Source organism: Bacillus rossius, chromosome 1, assembly GCF_032445375.1.
Source record: "Bacillus rossius redtenbacheri isolate Brsri chromosome 1, Brsri_v3, whole genome shotgun sequence".
Lineage (NCBI taxonomy): Eukaryota > Metazoa > Arthropoda > Insecta > Phasmatodea > Bacillidae > Bacillus > Bacillus rossius.
Genome location: NC_086330.1, coordinates 113931814 through 113950506, shown reverse-complemented (window position 1 = coordinate 113950506; position 18693 = coordinate 113931814). Strand labels below are relative to the sequence as shown.

Genomic DNA, 18693 nt, shown 5'->3' with positions numbered 1-18693 from the left:
CGCCACTGCAGTTTGGCACTGTTTATCATTGAAAAAATTCAAGAAGGAAAAAAAAAAGAAGCCCTGGACAAAACAGAGAACAGATGGACCAGACAATGAAACTAAACAGGTATAATGGACAACACAACGACGGCAGCACTGATGAACGCGACGTTTGGGGAACTTGCATCTGATCCCGTCATCAGGCATAAACAGACTGTCTGTCATCAACTGTTTTGTCATCGGAAGCCTACTGTTTTCGGCGGTGCTATCGTCGTTGTATTGTCCGTAATACCTGTTTAGTTTCATAGTTGGGCCCAGCTTTTCGCTATATTATCCAGAGTGTTTTTTTTTTTTGAATTCTTGAAATTTTTCCGTGACAAAGAGTGCAAAGCTGCATATGCGTATATCCAAAGAATTGTATTAAAACAACCAATATCTCAACAAGAGAACATTTTGGATTAATATTAGGTTTAATCCTAACAATCCTAATCACCACAGGTTTATTTTCAACAAATATTGAAATTGCACAGATATTAACCAAGAAAAGACTAATGAACCAGTCTGATCATATGTATTTCGAAAACAAAAGTCTAATGCTTAGTTCAGTAACGTAACGCCCGTGGCACGATGCAAATAGAAAAATCTTTCTGATCGGGAAGTCTGTGGCGTCCGCCGCATCTGCGCTACCCGCGGCCAACGCGGCGCGGTCACGTGGCCAGACCCAGCGTTCTCGCGCACTTTCTCCCCCCGCGCGCATGCGCGGTGACGTCACCGGGACCTAGACCCACTGTCCGCGCCGAACTTGGCCCAGTGTCGCGGCTCGGGAGCGAGGGGAGGGCTTCATTACCCCGATTGCCACAGCTCCTCCCTCCCCCTCCCTGAGCGTGGCCTCGTCAGGTGGTTGTCTGTCGGCCGGCCCGCGAAACCAGCGCTTTCGCATGTCGAGTAGCGGCTCCGGCGGGAAAACAAGAGTGAAACAGACCGTGTAGCCTTCCTTAGTCACACGCTTCTCTGAGTACGTATTTTTAAATTTTAACCATAGCTTGCCAAAAATAGACAAGAGTATTATACCTAGCTTTGGACCAAGGGCAGACGTAATATTTTATTTCGATTAGGGGAAGGGGAGGGAGAAATAGATCCACTTTGTCTGCTGTTTGCTTTCAAATTCTTTCCCTTTGTTAGTTGGGAATATCTCCCATCTACACACTCCCCTTTTGGGCACACCAATGCTTTGTTCTCTTGTTGAATTCAACATTTGTGTCTTACTACAGGCTGACCACGAGAAATACTCAATTATTTATTCCCAGCTATTTACTAGTTCCAGTGCAAATAGTGTTTCGGGTCAATAATTCTACGGATGATGAATTAAAATTTAAATAATAGCAAACAAAATAATAAATCCGAGATGGCAGATGTCGAAAAGACCCGGATGCCTGGAACTATTTGAGCGCGCTCGAGGCCTCTCAGGTGGACGCAGACAAGGCGGCGAGCGGGCACGGTGATTGTACCGTCAAGACATGCGCAGCGAAGTTACACGCATGCTCTTTGAGAATTCTCGTAGATATTTAAGCTAAAATGCTTAAACAATGCGCTATAGCAATGAGAAGATGTTCATTTTGGCTACGCCATTCCGGCGCCAGGTTCAAGGTTGGGGTGTCGTGGTGTCGGCAGCAATATTGGATTGTGACGTTACTGCGGCCAAGAATAGCATGAAAGTCCTCAAAAACGACTAAAAATAATCCTCAGAATGTCAAACAAATTCATCTATTTCGAGAGAAAAATATCCATTTGAAGGGGAAAATTTCCCACTTTTTCCTTCAAAAAATGCTACAGGGGTAAATTTCCCCTAAAAAGGCTTCGATTCCCCCAAAAAATTATTTTAAAAAGTAAATTCAAGCCTATGAGCCTGGATATTGACTTTGACCCTCATCATGACTCCTCATGTGTAATTTGACACCTGATTCACATTTTTGCATTAAATCTTAAAAAAAAAAACGTTTAACCCATTATTATGAAAAATATTTAGTAAAAATATACTTATGTCATCGAGTACTGAGTACTCGGTTCGATTCCCGGTGTATACAATAATTTATAAACAAAATTGCGACAGGTCCTTCTTCCGCATTATTTACTATGAACTTTACCACTAATAGCAAGAAGTATATATTACGACAGCCAGTATGACGTCATGGCGGCCACATTGGATTCGCCATAATGTTTTCGTCTGCCAAAGTGCTCGTCCATCATCTGACTCGGTGCTGATGAGTCAACATGAGCTACGACGAAGACCGAGCGTGAATGTTCACCCTTGACACGACTATCGATAAACTAAGTATAAATAAGAATGACAGGTGGAAGTGGCCTGGTTATATCTGTGCTGCAAAGGAAACGCTTCACCGAAATATTAAATTCACGAGAATAAAATTTACCATTATTCACTTTTATAACTTACAGAGTGATAGTTCAAGTATTTTTTTATTTTTTAAAATTTAGGTCGTGTGGATACAGTATAGTATTTTTTGTTACGGAACTGAAACCTGCTCCTGTCTGGACAGGAACGCTAGAGTGAATTGCTGAAGAGATTATGCAGTTTTGTCCTTCTTATCAAACATTATATTTTTAATAAGATTAATGTAACTGGCGGTTGTGTTCATATAGGGAGTCGCGGTCTTGTCTCGAATGTGAGTATCATTCGCTCCTTATAAGACACGACAGGAATCACTTATAAAGTTAACGAACTAGTCAGTAAACTACCCAGGCCTCAGAATAATACACATCAAGTGTTAAAATTTTCGTATTTATGAGTGAATAAAAATGCTGCAATGTTACAACGACTGGATTTAACACAACTATTGTTGTGCATAATATGGATCACAAACTGCGTGCCTTAACATTCATTTTTGCAGATAAATATTCAGAAATTGATATGGGCATCTGATATAATTTGTAGTTGTATGATCATTGTCATCACCTGCCTTTGAAAAACAATCTCAGTATCAGAATATGGTTTTGGATATTATTGAAATTATTTTTTGGACGATGCGTTTTTGAATTATTCTTGAAAAGGGGAAGACTGATTTCAAACATTATTTTGCACAAACGTAATTGCTAGTTTACACAGTATGCCATTAAGAAGTCCAGATTATCTGTTTAATATTATCTTTGGGTTCCTCTGTTTGTCGCTGTGTTGTCCAAGGGTTTGTTTGTCTGTTTCCACTATGCTTTGTTGCAAATTTCTCGTTGTTGTCAGCCCACTTTGTTCGTCTGTGCTGTAATATTGCTATGACCAATTAATTCCATTTAATTCTCTGTGCTGTCTATGCATTTAACATTTAACATCGGCTGGTTTTGGCTTGTTTTCTGTGTGTGCCTTGTGTATTCATTTTCTCTGTCTTTTAATGTTTTCAACATGGAGCTAGGAATTGTTAGGAGACGGCATGCTGTGACGTAGTTTAAATAACTTTTTTAACTCGCCATCGCCACGTTGTTCGACTCGAAACATAGCTTAAATGGTGCTCGATAACATCTTATGATGGTTAGTAATTATGGATTAGAATCTCCGTCGTTAAAAACAAGACACGTTCATTCAAACAAAGTAATTTAAAACTGTTTCCACGATGCGAGCAAGGGCTATACTTCAGCCAGTGTTTTGGGCGTCTAACCGATATGGCTTTACACAGTTACCACGTGAATCACGTAGACGTGTGGCCACCCCCTGGTTAGTAGGTTTTGCCAGAGTTTGAAAGCCGAACAGAAGCTGCAAGGAGTACCAAGTGTTTCCTTATATATAACATCGACTTTTTATATAATGTCCATCACTCTTTTCAAAATTATCCACCCATATAGCAACAAACATTCAAATATCACACATAACTGTAAAAAATTACACTGTCTTTCTTAAGACTTGGTGATTGACTGTTTCGAAACTCACCGGCGGTTTCGTCGCCAATTTACTAATAGCTTCCCAGCGTATAAAGAAAGCTAGAAAGGGTCACCTTATATCTCAGCACATGGCTTTCGGGCAATAAATACGCTTGCTTAAATGTAGGGCAAAACGCTGTTAATGTTGAATCCAACGTGACGCGGCAAAATTCAGGACACTTTCTGTGTGATTGAATCTATCCCTGCACAAACGCGGCGAAGCTACAGGAACACCTTCCATGGGGATGAAGCTGGATGTAAGGCGACTGTTGTGGGTGTACAGTTGGTGAGTAGTTGCACACTGCGTTACTACCCGCACTAACAGGTACCACCAAAACTTTACGACCATCAGTAGATTTAAGATGATAATATTTTGGTTGTAAGCTTCTGGTATACCTAATTTACTTATTAATCATTCCTAATTTACCTAGTGATATCTTTAACAAAGGAAAGTTGGCCAAATTATAGAAAATAATTACTGCAGAAATAATTACGTACGTTTTTTTTTAAAGGTTTTGGAAATAATCGAGCATATTTGGACAAACTTTATGTAGTAAAAAAATTACATCTCACAAGACAACGGTAATTTTTTAAAATATTTTTATTAAATTCCGTAATCTGAATTTCGAAACCACTTAATAGGTTTTTTTTTTTAAAGATTTGTTACGGTTATTAATTGATTGATACCAAAAACCATAGAGTGAAATGTTGTTATATTCTTGACCTGAGGTAGTGCACAGGCTCGCTTGTTGGAAGGCGCGAGGCCGCGTGACCCCCGCACTTCCCTGCACGGGCTGAGTGGCCTCGGGGTGCTCCCGGCAGGCGGAGGGGGTGGCCTCGGGGTGCTCCCGGCAGGCGGAGGGGGTAGCCTCGGGGTGCTCCCGGCAGGCGGAGGGGGTAGCCTCGGGGTGCTCCCGGCAGGCGGAGGGGGTAGCCTCGGGGTGCTCCCGGCAGGCGGAGGGGGTAGCCTCGGGGTGCTCCCGGCAGGCGGAGGGGGTAGCCTCGGGGTGCTCCCGGCAGGCGGAGGGGGTAGCCTCGGGGTGCTCCCGGCAGGCGGAGGGGGTAGCCTCGGGGTGCTCCCGGCAGGCGGAGGGGGTAGCCTCGGGGTGCTCCCGGCAGGCGGAGGGGGTAGCCTCGGGGTGCTCCCGGCAGGCGGAGGGGGTAGCCTAGGGGTGCTCCCGGCAGGCGGAGGGGGTAGCCTCGGGGTGCTCCCGGCAGGCGGAGGGGGTAGCCTCGGGGTGCTCCCGGCAGGCGGAGGGGGTAGCCTCGGGGTGCTCCCGGCAGGCGGAGGGGGTGGCCTCGGGGTGCTCCCGGCAGGCGGAGGGGGTGGCCTCGGGGTGCTCCCGGCAGGCGGAGGGGGTAGCCTCGGGGTGCTCCCGGCAGGCGGAGGGGGTAGCCTCGGGGTGCTCCCGGCAGGCGGAGGGGGTAGCCTCGGGGTGCTCCCGGCAGGCGGAGGGGGTAGCCTCGGGGTGCTCCCGGCAGGCGGAGGGGGTAGCCTCGGGGTGCTCCCGGCAGGCGGAGGGGGTAGCCTCGGGGTGCTCCCGGCAGGCGGAGGGGGTAGCCTCGGGGTGCTCCCGGCAGGCGGAGGGGGTGGCCTCGGCTCTGGTCGCAGCCGCAGCGCTGGCGGCTGCCCCGCGCCCTGGCGCCCCGGGGTCGTCCACAGGGAGGGATACAAAAACAAATATTTCACTTGCGTCCTTCACGAAAATAAAGCCCTTCCTTCTACAAAACAAGCTTAATAGAAGGTACTAAAAGACTATCTCACGCTATTTTTTTTTGTTCTGGGTCCAATCCACGTGTTTTACAGTTGGTACGTGACGAAATATTTGCATTGAGAATACACCACCGTATAAAAACAAATAATTAAATATTAGATTAATTACACGCTAGTACGATACAATTAAAACAACAAAATCATTATATGAAAAATATTGCACAAAATAATTTTATCGTTACCTGCTATTAAGCTGGTGGTTTTGTAGAAGGAAGGACTTTTTCGTGAAGGACACAAGTGAAATATTTTTTTTTATCTCTCCATGTGGATCATTCCACATCTCACACGTCCATATGGACGAAAGGGTGCTTGTAAATTGATGTGTGAAGTTTGCTACCTTAAGCGAGTTCTTATGTCTCGTGTTGTAATGATGAATGGGACCGAAGTTAACGATTGTCTGGTGCTCCTTTCAACTAGAGTCGTGAAATGGTCTGCCAGTCACCACTGCAGCCACACTGAAAAGTTTTTTTTTTTTATGTACAGAAAACTTCCAAATAGTTAAAGTTATTTGTGAACCGTTCCCGGAATAGCTTTACAGTATTAAAGGCACACATTAATAAGCATAATAAAAGAAAAACAAAGTCAAATAATTGATTATTCAATCATATTTCCCGTGTTATAAAAATACCTTGAGAGAAAAGTCAATTAAAATACGTATAAAAATCATGAGCCAATTTTCGTAAGAAATACTCAGTATTATCTAGATAACACGCATTTCATATATGCAATAGTTACCATAGGAATGTGTTGTGCAAAAGCCACAATATATTTCTTGTATCACTACAAACTACTTCTTGGCAAGTGTTTTCCAAAGGAATCTTCTGTGGAAGCACATGGACTAATGTCCCTGCGCAGAGCACGGCTGCGCGCTGTCCTCTGCTCCCTGGGTTGTGGAGGAGGGGGGGGGGGGGAAGCGGCACTCACCCGCGGAGTCGCGGCCAGGGCGACTCCCCCCCCCCCCCCCCCAGCCACCCGCCGTCTGGCTCGTTCCAACTATCCCTCCCAATCACATACCGTATCTCCCGGACCTTCTACGCCTTCTCACGACTACATGTTTACAAGCTCTGCGAAAAAAAAAATAACATTTTTTTTTCTCGCGGGTGATTACAACTGTCACGATAACCACACCAATTCACAGGTGTTGACTTTAGCGAGTAGTCAAAGCTAGCTAGTCCTATGCCATGTCAAAGCAAAAATAAATTTTGCACGGAAAATGTATTGCAAGATGGAGAGGCCTAATCCCTCTAAAGGGGCTAGTATCTTAAAATGTTTTGCGTTTTGCAAACGGTTTTTAATTAATTCATACTATAACATCAGTAAATTGTTTATAAAAACATTATTTTCTACAAGACAATTTTAACTACCTTAAAGGAAAAAAAATTGTATGTATGTACTGAAAGCAAGGAATCGTGTGGTATACAGTTTTGAAATAACCGTTCGTTAATGATAAAAACAAAAACAAAAAAAAACTTAGTTTTTCAGAGTTTTAGAGGAACAATTTTTATTTATTTATGAATGATATACTAAAAATAAAGTATCCTTCCCCAACTGAGTTTCTCTCTCTCTTTTTTTCTCCTAACACACCAAAGTCCTTTAGGTTAATATTTCTTCTCGTATGACCATTAAAATTGTAATCTTCATAGTTAATGGTTTCTAAAAGACGCTCTCCTAATTCAAAATGTCAGATATTCTATTTAATATTTTTTATTATACTATCTTATGGAAAAAAAATTATGAAGTAACTCCATTTCAGCTGCTTATCTGTGAATTATCATAGATACGTTCAGTATACGCAACAGCTTCCATTCCGTCATTTAAAATAAGCGCGAGTTCTTTTTTGTACATAGTGATATAGTGATATTATAACCTGGGAAAGTGTTCGTTCGAAACGAAGTAACCTGATTGGTAGAATTCCGCTGTATATATCCAAGCTATTTTTGATATATAGTGTTGAATAATATTTAAAAATGCATTGTTCCTCAAGTATTTAAAGGAAATAGCTAGTTTTGTTTTAAATCACCCACTGACGATTCGAGGCTAGCCCATTGCCGGAGAACTTTCCGCAGATGTGATTCCATTATAGCATATACATTATAATATATACGAGAATTGGTATCATAGTCAGGCAATTTCCTGATTTCAAAATAAACTTGATTAACCTCATTGAAATTTACACAGTTATTTGTTTCTCGATTCACTTACTTGCGTCTCAAACATTCTCATAAGTACTTTTGTAAGAATATAGACATATGCACTCTTAAGGGGTGATTAGGCCCCGCCATCTTGGATTCTCAAATATATATTTTATACAACTTGCAACGTATTAAATTATTTGGTTTGACATGGAACAGATTTGTACAAGGGTGGTTATTATGACGATTGTAATCGTTCTCCTAACGTTATGAGTTATTTTCTCCCAGCTGTTAGTAAGTATCATATTTCTACAAGCTGTTAAAGAATGGCACCACGACATTCCAAAAATTAGCTTAATAGATAAAATATGGAAAGTGTAGCAAAAAAAAATAATTTAAAAACATTGAGAACTAGTTCCCCTTTATGTCTGACCTAACTTCTACAAATGTATAAATTTTTTTCCTGTTGAAAAATAACATTGTCAGAAGACAAAACGATGTGAACCAGGAACTGAGAGCTGCGGCGATCGTGGCACGTGATCGGTACTCGCGCGCGAGAGACGAATGGCTCTGGCGAGAAGAAACGAGCGCGCTCCGGCGACGCTATCGGTCCCCTCGTGCCACGGGGCAGGCTGGGCAGGCTGGGCAGGCCGGCTGGGGAGGGGCGGAGGGCGCCCGAAGAAAGCACCGCTGCTGCGGGCGTGCACTTTCCCCGTGCCACTTAACCCCTCCCCCCCTCCCCCCGCCAGCAGTGCACGCGTGGGCGTGCGGGCCGCGAACAAGGTCAGCGCGCGACTGCACGACCTGCGCTTCAGCCCGAGCGGCGAGGAGCACCCGCGGCCCGTGTTTCGTAAGCTGGAGACGTGGCGGACGTCGCCGCGAGCAGGTCGGATCTGTTTTTTTTTTTTTATGTGTAACATATTAGCTCTCGGTATACGGCATTTGGTGGCAGAAATTTCGTGAATGCGACGCAAGTCAAGGAACGGAAATGTGTAACACCAACGGTGCTGCCATCTGTGGCGGACGGCACGAACCAAAGTTCACAAAGACAAAAGGGAAATTTTATACTATTAACTGTTTAAATGAATTTTAACAACATCGGCAGTATTTTAATAAAATTCCTTGTCGAAAACCACGTCCATATCCGGGGTTTAGTATTTTTTTTTTCAAGTCATTTTCGCTTTTATCGGGGCCTTTTCATTATATATTTTAAAATTTCGTGCTGCAAATGGAATGATTCAATAATCGACGTAGCTGCTCCGGCAGCGAATTCTAGCGGCGGGTGCGGAAACTACGTGTGATTCACATCCAGAAATGTAGTTGAAAACACAACTTGCGTATATTTATCACGCTCGGCATCCAGTTTAAAGAATTCTACGTTAAAAATTCGTGTCCAAGACCTGAGTTTCGTATTATAAGTTATTTGCAACATGAGAACGCATGAGTTTGCGCATTACCGAGGTTAGGTGTTACTCATCTCTGGCGAGTACTCAAAGACTCGACCACATTATTTCTCGTGGTTCTCCCGTTTTAGTGTCCCTTTTTAATCTCGTCGCTCCTGACCTGATACCAATGAGATCGAGTACAAAGGGCCCTGTCTACCCAGGCACACATACTCAGTGCAGAGGTTCAGATAATAATAAAACAAACAAACAAGGGATTTGATAACTGTTCAAGATCCGAGAGGTATCCGTTTATGAAAAGCATTTAAGAGTACTCTAAGGGCGGATGAGTAGTTCTGTTTCCGTATTTAGTTTTTAAACTGAAGTTTTATAAGAATGGAAATGATTAAATTGCGTGTTTTCAAAGTATTATTTAGACATGAAAACCCGGTACAGATTTTTCAAAGCACTCAAGGAACTTGCATTACACCTTTAGCTTCATTTCTCCGTCATTAAAATTTCCGTCGGTTAAAATTTCCTTTTTGCGTAATATTATGATCGCCACTCAAATGTCATTGTTGGCCGTTGCACGACGTGAGACTGCGCGCCAGTCAGAAGCCAGATACCGCGCTAGAAGCACCAGCGGGCATCGCACTATCACCCCTCCTCACTACACAGACACACCACCAGTTCTCTCCTGGGACGTGCGAGCGTTTCTGCGGGTCGAAGACATACTTCAGAAATAGTTTTATTCATTTACTATCATCCGTTGCGGACTACAGTCTCTTCAGAACCTAGAGCGCCAGCACTCGGTGGCACCTTACCTTACCTTACCTTCAACAATTCTACAACATGTATCTTAAATACACGTTAAGACTTAGCTCACATAAAGTAGGGCATGTATAGATGAGATAATAATGTCAGGAAATGCTTTTGTTTATCTCCTGAGTCATCGTCGTCGTGTGAAAGTAGATACACTGGATACATGTTGTTGTATGGAATGCCATCTCGGCGAGATACGCAACTAACTATACATATATGGTGTTTTTTTTGTGTACCGTGCACACGTTCCCGAGTATCTGGAATTCCTTATAACTGGGATACAGTAAATGCATCTCTATGTAAACGGCAACGACTCTAGCGATAAACAGGGGCATTCCGGAACTATGGTCACTGATATTTCTGTTCCTTCCACGTGTCCTGCGTTTGTAACCAAAGTTTCGCCGTGTATTTTGTATTAACTCTGTAATCATACGTTCTCCTTTCTTCAGAACCTGTGTTCCAGCCGATGCCGAGCCCTCTTCCCAATGCGACTAGCCAATCAGGAAACAGGCTACAGTCACATGCAGACAATCTGTGGATAATTATTACAACAGGAAAACCACGTCATTTCGGTTCATTGTATTCTTCGGTTCACGCACACTTTCCTTCATAAGCATACCTTGAACGTCAAGGCTACGGGTGGCATGGACAAAACTTATTTATTTATTTTTAAAAACATGGTTATAACCATGCAATGGTATTAAATATGTGTATACTCAAGCTAAAATAAAGTTTGTCATGATGTGAAAGTTACATACCCACGCACACACACATACACACACATGCATATATTCATTTGTAAACACACGTTGTACAGCGAATTATAGGCAGGACCAGTTAATTTGTGAAGGTTAGCTTGCCGAAAGTACTGTGCTCCTTACAGTTAACTTTACTCACTGCTTCTCATACTGCTTAACTACATTGCTAAATGAACCAAAGTAATGCCAGGTGTTGTAAAAATTGAGTTTTTCAGTAAATTTTAAAAATTTCCAAACTATTTTCATACCCTGATCATAGAATAATACAGTAAGGTACACTAGCGAATAACTCGTAAATAAACGATTCCGTATTATAAGTTTCACCACCCATGCAAACTGAGTCAGCTGCAAAATATTTTTCCTTTTCACTAAATACGTGAAAGGTTTGGCAGTAAAGTTTCCTGGAAATAATGGCGCTGTTTTTAGTGCGTGTCGAATGTACTTTAAGTGTGGACGGTGAAAGTTGACTTGCCACACTGCACACTCATTTGCATACTTTTCTGCCGAAGCTTTTCAAGATTTTAGGTCACGTGACATGTTCCGTGCAATGCTTCATGCCAATGAACTCAGTGTGTGCAGACTGTGATACGAGCGCTCTGGCACATATTATTTTATTTTATGTCAAAAATGTTGTGTTATTTTAATTTTTTTTGTTCTCTTATGCAAATTTTAATTACCATTCTTTATACTTATCATGCTTTATAATTCACTAATATTTGGTAATATTAAAATGTTGCACTAATACTTTTTTTTTTAATTTGAAGAAACGAAAACTCGCTGGTGTCGTTAGCTTGTGCTTGAGTGCTCCGTTTCAGTTATGTTATATTTGAATTTTTATTATTGGCTTATGATTTTTGCTTGGTAAACCTTTTAAATGTATTTCTCTCGGCTTTTTTTGTGTCCTGAATCATTCAACATGGCTTAAATTCTTATGGTCTACAACTAGCAATACAGTTATCTAACATCTTCGTTAAATATCGCCTTCGGGGTAGGTTTAATTTTGTTTGGTAAGTATGGTTATGCTCTGTACTCGTTGTTGGGAGCAATTGACGCGTATTTTCCTTTGTATTTGTGTTCTTAGCGGTTCGCGGGTGGCGCCGCAGCTATCCTCGCCATGCCGGGCTGAGCCTCGCCATGCCGGGCTGAGCCTCGCCATGCCGGGCTGAGCCTCGCCATGCCGGGCTGAGCGTGAAGCGCAGCCGCAGGCCGCTCAGCCTCAAGTCTGTTCCATCTTCTGTTTGGACTTGGAGTCAATACTTTTATACCGGCCAACGCCACCACGTCTGTGTTTGTCCTTTCTTTCTTCGGAAAGTCAAGATTATCGACCTTCTGCATCGGACATTTTGAGAAATTTGAAGAAAATATATAACTCTAATTAACTACAATTTTGATCAAGAACAGCAAATCATTGTTAATTGTTGATGCTATATTTTCTAGTGCTTTTTCCTTATCTTACATTATGTTTAAGTAAACACGCTTTATTAAATTAGTGAAGTAATGCTGTTCCGGTTTTTGGCCCTGTGAGTAAATGTTCGGATGTTCATCAGAAAAGGTAGGTCATGTTCAGACAGGTTCGTAAATCATGTTGATAAATAAGAACACGGGCTGTGAACACCAAGAATTCTCGCATTTTTTTAATAGGTATGTTAAGCAGCAATGAAAGTTTGTATACTAATCAAAATAGTTGCATTTCCCCTCACTACAGTGGCGTAGAAAGCGGGTGGCAGGAATGGCCCACCGGAGCAGTGTAAGAGGGGGGGGGGGGGGGGCGCGACGGTTTAGCGTTACTGAACCCTCCCCCCACTCTCTTTTATTCCAAGAGGGGGCGCCATTTTCAGTTCTGGCCAGGGGCGCCAGTCACCTTAGCTGCGCCACTGCCTCACTAGCTAGCTTTCTTTAACGAGTTGAAGCGGTATCGGGAATGAAGACGGCGCGAAAGGGCAAGTTTCAGTTGTGCTTGCTAACTGGAGTGACCCACTTTCCCGCTGCCTTGCTTCTGTAACGGCAGTGCGCCCTACCTCGCCACTGCGCAGCTCTTAGCCAGGGGAGGACTGCTGTGCGGTCCACGGACAAGCTTCAGCGAGCTTTATTACTTCCTCTAACCCCTACGAGTACGTCTAAATAACACGGTCTGGTGGCACCTTTGTGACTGCCCACTGCCAACTGGATGCATTTTATAACTGATGGAAAAAGAAAATTTGCCTATTCGTTTCAATCATCAAAAGATAGAAATATATTACAATGAATGAAAAAATTAATAAATCATTGTTCTTGTGGAATGGTTTGCTTTTTAAACATGAATTGTAGTGTCAAATTAAGATTCAATCACTTTATTCTATTACGTTTCAAAATAATTTTGGAACCAAATATTTTTTTGTGTTGGAATGTATTTTATAAACGCTGAAAAAGTATTGATTAGTAGAAATAATAATAACGTAAAAACTTTAATTTAAATGCAAGTGATTTGAAGTATGTTGTTTTCGTCATCTTGCAAAATAACGGGAAATAAATCCCCATAAAAACCAATCATTGTATGTTTCATCGACGTTGCTTTGTGCACCCAGTAGTAGACAGTAATTGGCTGCGAGAGCCACTCCTTTAATGTTATAAATACGTTAAAAAGGATTTCAAGTACAAGAATACCTAGTGTTCTATTATTACTTTGTCGTTTATTTTTATTATAAACGTGCTATGATCTATAAGCATTTTATTAATTTTATAATTAAATATTTCGTAACTTTGAAATGCATTCGCATTGGTTGCCATTTGTTACGTTTCCGTGCTCTGTGGAAGCAGCAGACGCGATAGTGAAAATTGCTGGGAAATCCGTTCTCCGTTTACGCGATCCGTCTGAGTTTACGTGCCATGGTAGAACGTGCCTTAGGTGAGTAAACAATTGGCCCTTGATTGCACAACGGTTGACCAATGAATTAAACTGTAGCCCTTTCCGGACGTGGTCGTGGTTACATATACACAATTGGGGCCAGAATATCCTTCCGCGCTGCACTGAATGCGTCTAAGGCAGAAACTACTTTCCAGCAAAGTAGGGGGAAAAAGTGGCGCGCGAGTGAGCGTGCTGCCGCTGAAGCTAAGTGCGTGTCGATTCGCAGAGGTTTTCAAACTTGCCAACTCGCTCGATAAAACTGTTCTGCGGCTTAATGGAGTAGTAACAGACGATATTCTAGATGTTCGATCTTCAAATTGTACTGTATGCACCGCATTATTCTCGTTTTACAAGCGTTTATTTACACATTTACTTGTTTATCCTGTCATTTAACCTCACACAAATGTCGGTATCTATAATAATTTTAAAAATGCTTCAAAATTCACTCCCGCAGAATCTAATGTTTTTCCACACTTTGACTATATATTCGACGACCATTAAAGCTTTTTTTAAAATCTTAATATGATAATACACGAATCTACTAGCCCAAGGTTAGTCCATCAACGTAGTAAAGAGAGATTATTTTATTAAGGCTTAACGTTTCGTGTTCAGGAGGTCACTAAGGACGGTAACACACAGTGACGCAAATAAAGGATATTGAGCATAATCGGCATATCACTTCATTTTCTCGAGTAGATATTTAATTTAGGTCATCGGCTTATTATGCCTGTCGCGTCCTACACCAGGCTGGTGGGACTGCCTCCTGCAGGCCGTCAGGTGAGCCTGTGGTCCAGTTTTTTGGGCAAAAAGTAAGCCAGTGTAGACCCCATAGCGATGCATGGACTCAAAGCAAGGAAGATAAATGAATGGTAACTCAATGCAATATCTAACGCTCTTATTTTCTTTGCAAATCCGAGAACTGTGCGGGATTTAGAGGCAACCTAACAACCTGAAAGTTAACTTTTCGAAAGCAAATGTTGGCAACCTTGATTTTTTTGTGGTCGTTATTTGGGGAAGCCTATGATGTACATTATATATTCACAGACCCGAATACTCACGTTGGCAAGCCTTCTTTTCACAGACGAGAGAGCCAAACCCGAAGTTCCCCGAAGTTCATGCTCGCTTTTTTCTTCCGTTCTATCTCATTGTATAAATCGGTGTGGCATTAAATTTTACTGTCGATTAGGATAGGTTAGCTACATTATAAATAATTTAAAATATTGTGGAAGGTTGGTTATATTAGGTAAGTATAGCTACATTAAAAATACTGTAAAATCATTTTATGGTTGCTTAGCAAATAACTTTTTAATATGTAGCTATCCAGGGCTAGGAAACAGTTTACATGATTTCACAGTATCTTTAATGTAGCTATCCTAACCAAATCAACCGTCCATAATGTTTTAAAGTATTTATAATGTAGCTAACCTAACCTAATTGACCATTAGTTATCATGAGTTGTATATTTTTTTACAATGAACAAAAAAAAAACGAAGATGCACGATCGGGCGTTTGGCTCTCTCGTCTGTGAAAAGAAGGTTGCCATCGTGAGTATTCGGGTCAGTGCAATATAGAATGTACATCATAGGCTTCCCCGTTATTTGATGGTGATATCACCATATATATATATATATGACCGTGGTTAATATCACCATATATATATATATATATATATATATATATATATATATATATATGACCGTGGTTAATATCACCATATATATATATATCTTTATATATATATTTCTTGTGTGCGTGTGTATGTCACTGAACTCCTCCTAGACGGCTGGACTGATTTTGATGAAATTTTTTGTGTGAGTTCACGGGAATTCTAGGATGGTTTAGATTCACAATTGGATATTTTATCTCGATTCTGAGCTAAGAAAAAACTAAAAAAACACGCTTTAAAAGAAAAAAAACTAAGCATTCTTGATAATTAGCCTCCATGGAACGGGTTTTTGCATTGTTGTTGCCTTCTGCGTAACCATGGGAAAGGTTTTTGGTAACGGCAGTGGCGTGCCCAAGAGGAGGGGTATGTATAATGAGAAGATACAAAATGTCCAGCGTAGAAATACTTACCGCCATATCCATATCACACAAAAAGTACATTTGGGCAGGACAATGTCTGTCGGGTCCGCTAGAAAGATATATAGAGATATATATGTAGAAAGATATATAGAGAGATAGAGATATAAATAGAAAGATAGAGAGAGTTATAGAGATATACATAGAGAGATAGAGAATTAGAGAGATAAAGAGAGATGCTTAGTATACGTTTAAAAAATTACATTATTAATAAATTAAAAAATTGATTGAGGCATTGCAACGCATGCCGGGCATTATCTAGTATATATATAGGTCTGGCAACTTACCTTCTTTCTCCGTCCGCTTAATGAAGCTCGCGGCGGCCTGCGAACTAACGGCGGCCTGCGAACTAACGGCGCTAGTATTAGTTGAACCCATTATTAACATTGTGTTAAATTAGTTTCGTATAAGATATATCATTCCTAATTCCCTCTCAATTTTTGAATTTCTTTCCCAGATTACTACTTTTTCATTCGTTTAGGTACTTGGAAATGTCTCACCTGTACCAAAGCATTATTTTTTTCTTCCGAATTTGTTAGTTAAGTTGAAGTGATATTTGAGGAATATGTTTTAATGTCGCGTCAAGTGAATGGCGTGGCGCAGTGGTCAAGCGCAAGGCCTTGCAATCTGCCGGCTCGGGTTGGATACCCACTGGTACAGTACTTCGTTTTACATTTTCAATATTTTTATTTCTCACGATATCAAACTATTTATCACAGAATTTAAATACGTTTAAACAGTTAAATTATATTGTCGCGGGTTGAAATTTTGCAGGGTTGTTGAAATCAAATTTAGGGACTTTACTGACGGGACTCTGGGCTGGCTGCTCTGTTCACTCGTCAGCGCAAGTGGCGTGACCATGTAATTGGGGCACGGGGCCGGCGCGGCGCGCTGCGGGCTTGCAGAATTTTGTTTGTTTGTTTGGCCGCGCGCTGGCGCAGCCACGGGCCGCAGTTACTGGGGCGCGCTGTCGTAACAAGCCGCGCGGTGTGGCCTGCACATTGGGGTAGAGGGGGGGTAGTCTTCCCAGATGTTCTAGTTAGTTGTTTAGTAAATTTGACTTCAATAACGAGCTTTTGTTATGGTAGGCGCGGCAGGGCGCGCGAATTTAAGCGCAAGTGAGTGGTGACTCGGGGCTCACTCAGGCGGAGGCTATGCGTCTCACCTGTGGTCACGAGTTGTTAGTTCGTTCGTGATGTAGGAATTCAAGCTTTCGGGCAGAAGCTATGGCCGACGCCAGAGGCCACGAGTCGTTTAATTTAAGTTAGGTCATAATGTAGTCATCTTCAAGCTTTCGGGCGGAGGCAATGGCCTTCGTCACTAGTCGTTTAGTTATAATTTTTAAAATGTAATGTTCGTTCGGATTTTAAGGGCAGGAGAGGCCCCTACGTTAGTTTTAAGTAATCGATCAAGAAAGGCTTTTCGGAAAATGTGAGTATGGACTTATCTTTGTTTTAATTTTAAGTATTAATTATGATTTGAGGTATTCGGAAGGACTAGGGAAGTGTTTAGTGAAGTTCTCTCATTCTCTCTCTTGTAAGGTCGTTCAATCGTTAAGGAAGTAAAGAGATTATTGTTTTAAATTGTAATCCCGCTATTTAAATGTTCTTTAAAATGATGTTGAGTATTTGACTTTAAGAATAAAATAATTTTAATTAAGTATTATGTTATTTTGCAAAATCTCCTTAGTTCAGCTCTCACCAGACATCCTGTACGGGATGACGAACCTATGATCCTAGGTACAGTAAAGTATTTTATGAAGTTAAGACTAGTTGATGCCAAGCGAGTTGTTTCTATGTAAAGAGCTACGATTCTCGCCCCCCCCCTCTGAAGGTGGATCGTGACAGAAATGGTAGAGTTCGCCGGATAGGTTCTATTTCTGGAGAGAGAGAGAGGTAGATTTTTATGTTTATTATTAAGTTAGTTTCAGCTTCTGATAGCAGGTTATTAAGAGTTTACTTGAGGAGAGGATTACGGAATTTAATCTAAGTGGAGGAAGTCTTTGAGATTTTTTTTTTGACGTAACAGATGATTATTTGAGTATACTTGTAAGGATAAAGTTTATAGTGATAAGTTGTTTTAAGTCGTTGAATTTATTGTAGATTTATATCGGGGATTATTACGTGAGGAGAATACGTTATAAGTTAAATGCTTATTAGAGATAATGCAAGTGGTTTAATTTAATTGAAGTTCATTTTAAGATTGTAGGTTAAGAGAATTATAATTTAAAATAAAGTTTTTTGTCGTAAATAGGAATTATTTTCAAGAGAAGTTTGTTTTGTTTTCGTGCGCGTAGGAGACGAGACGTACGAATTAAATCAGTCGAGGGAAGGATAAACGTTAGAAAGGAATTAAAGAGAAAACGAGAGTTTATGTAAAAGAGAGTTATAGAATTTATAGTGATGTTTTGTTTTAATTAGAAAAATGTTGAGAGTTGTTTCAGAACGACACGTCAGTGGACGTGGCAGAGTGAACACGTGACGGGGAGGTGCTGAGACCTAGCGGAGAACGGAGGAACCGCAAGCGAGGGTTGGCGCACCTGATGGAATTCGGTGACGTCACGGGCTCATACGGAGACGTGGACAGGCCGTGACCTTGTTTTGATCAGCTGTACGGTAACTTAGCGATAAGAAAATAGACTATTGGTTAAATAAATTTAAATTTAAGTGTGTTTTAGGAGAAGAGGAACTTTCAGTATGTAAGTAATTTATTTTAAGAAGTGTATGATGTATAGGCTAGAAGTGTTTCGTTGTAAGTTGTTTATGTTTTTGTTAGTTAAATTCTACCTCGGTTTTAAAAATATTTTTTTTGGGATTTGTAAACAGTAATAAGGAGGTACACTATAAAATCGATAAGCATTGAGAAAAATGGGAAGGCTAGATTTTGTGTGTAGAGGGAATTTACTCCAAAAGAACAGAGAGACAAAATTAATGTTTTCATTAGGGCGAGGGACCCT

General features: G+C 41.3%; 2 protein-coding genes across 5 annotated transcripts in view; one reads left to right on the top strand and one right to left on the bottom strand.

Moving 5' to 3' along the window:
* Positions 1–18693, bottom strand: part of LOC134542448 (ecdysone-induced protein 74EF-like) — a 507486-nt gene that overhangs the window by 251156 nt on the left and 237637 nt on the right. The window lies entirely within an intron of this gene.
* The window catches only part of LOC134542433 (U7 snRNA-associated Sm-like protein LSm11), a 195055-nt gene that overhangs the window by 126261 nt on the left and 50101 nt on the right, over positions 1–18693 (top strand). The window contains exon 5 of one of the 2 annotated variants that reach the window (XM_063386691.1): positions 11853–12256. The exons of the other annotated variant lie outside the window; for it this stretch is intronic. Coding sequence (XP_063242761.1) covers positions 11853–11917 — 65 coding nt within the window. The 3' untranslated portion in view covers positions 11918–12256. Of the gene's footprint in view, positions 1–11852; positions 12257–18693 lie in introns of those variants that run through there. 2 annotated transcript variants of the gene reach the window in all.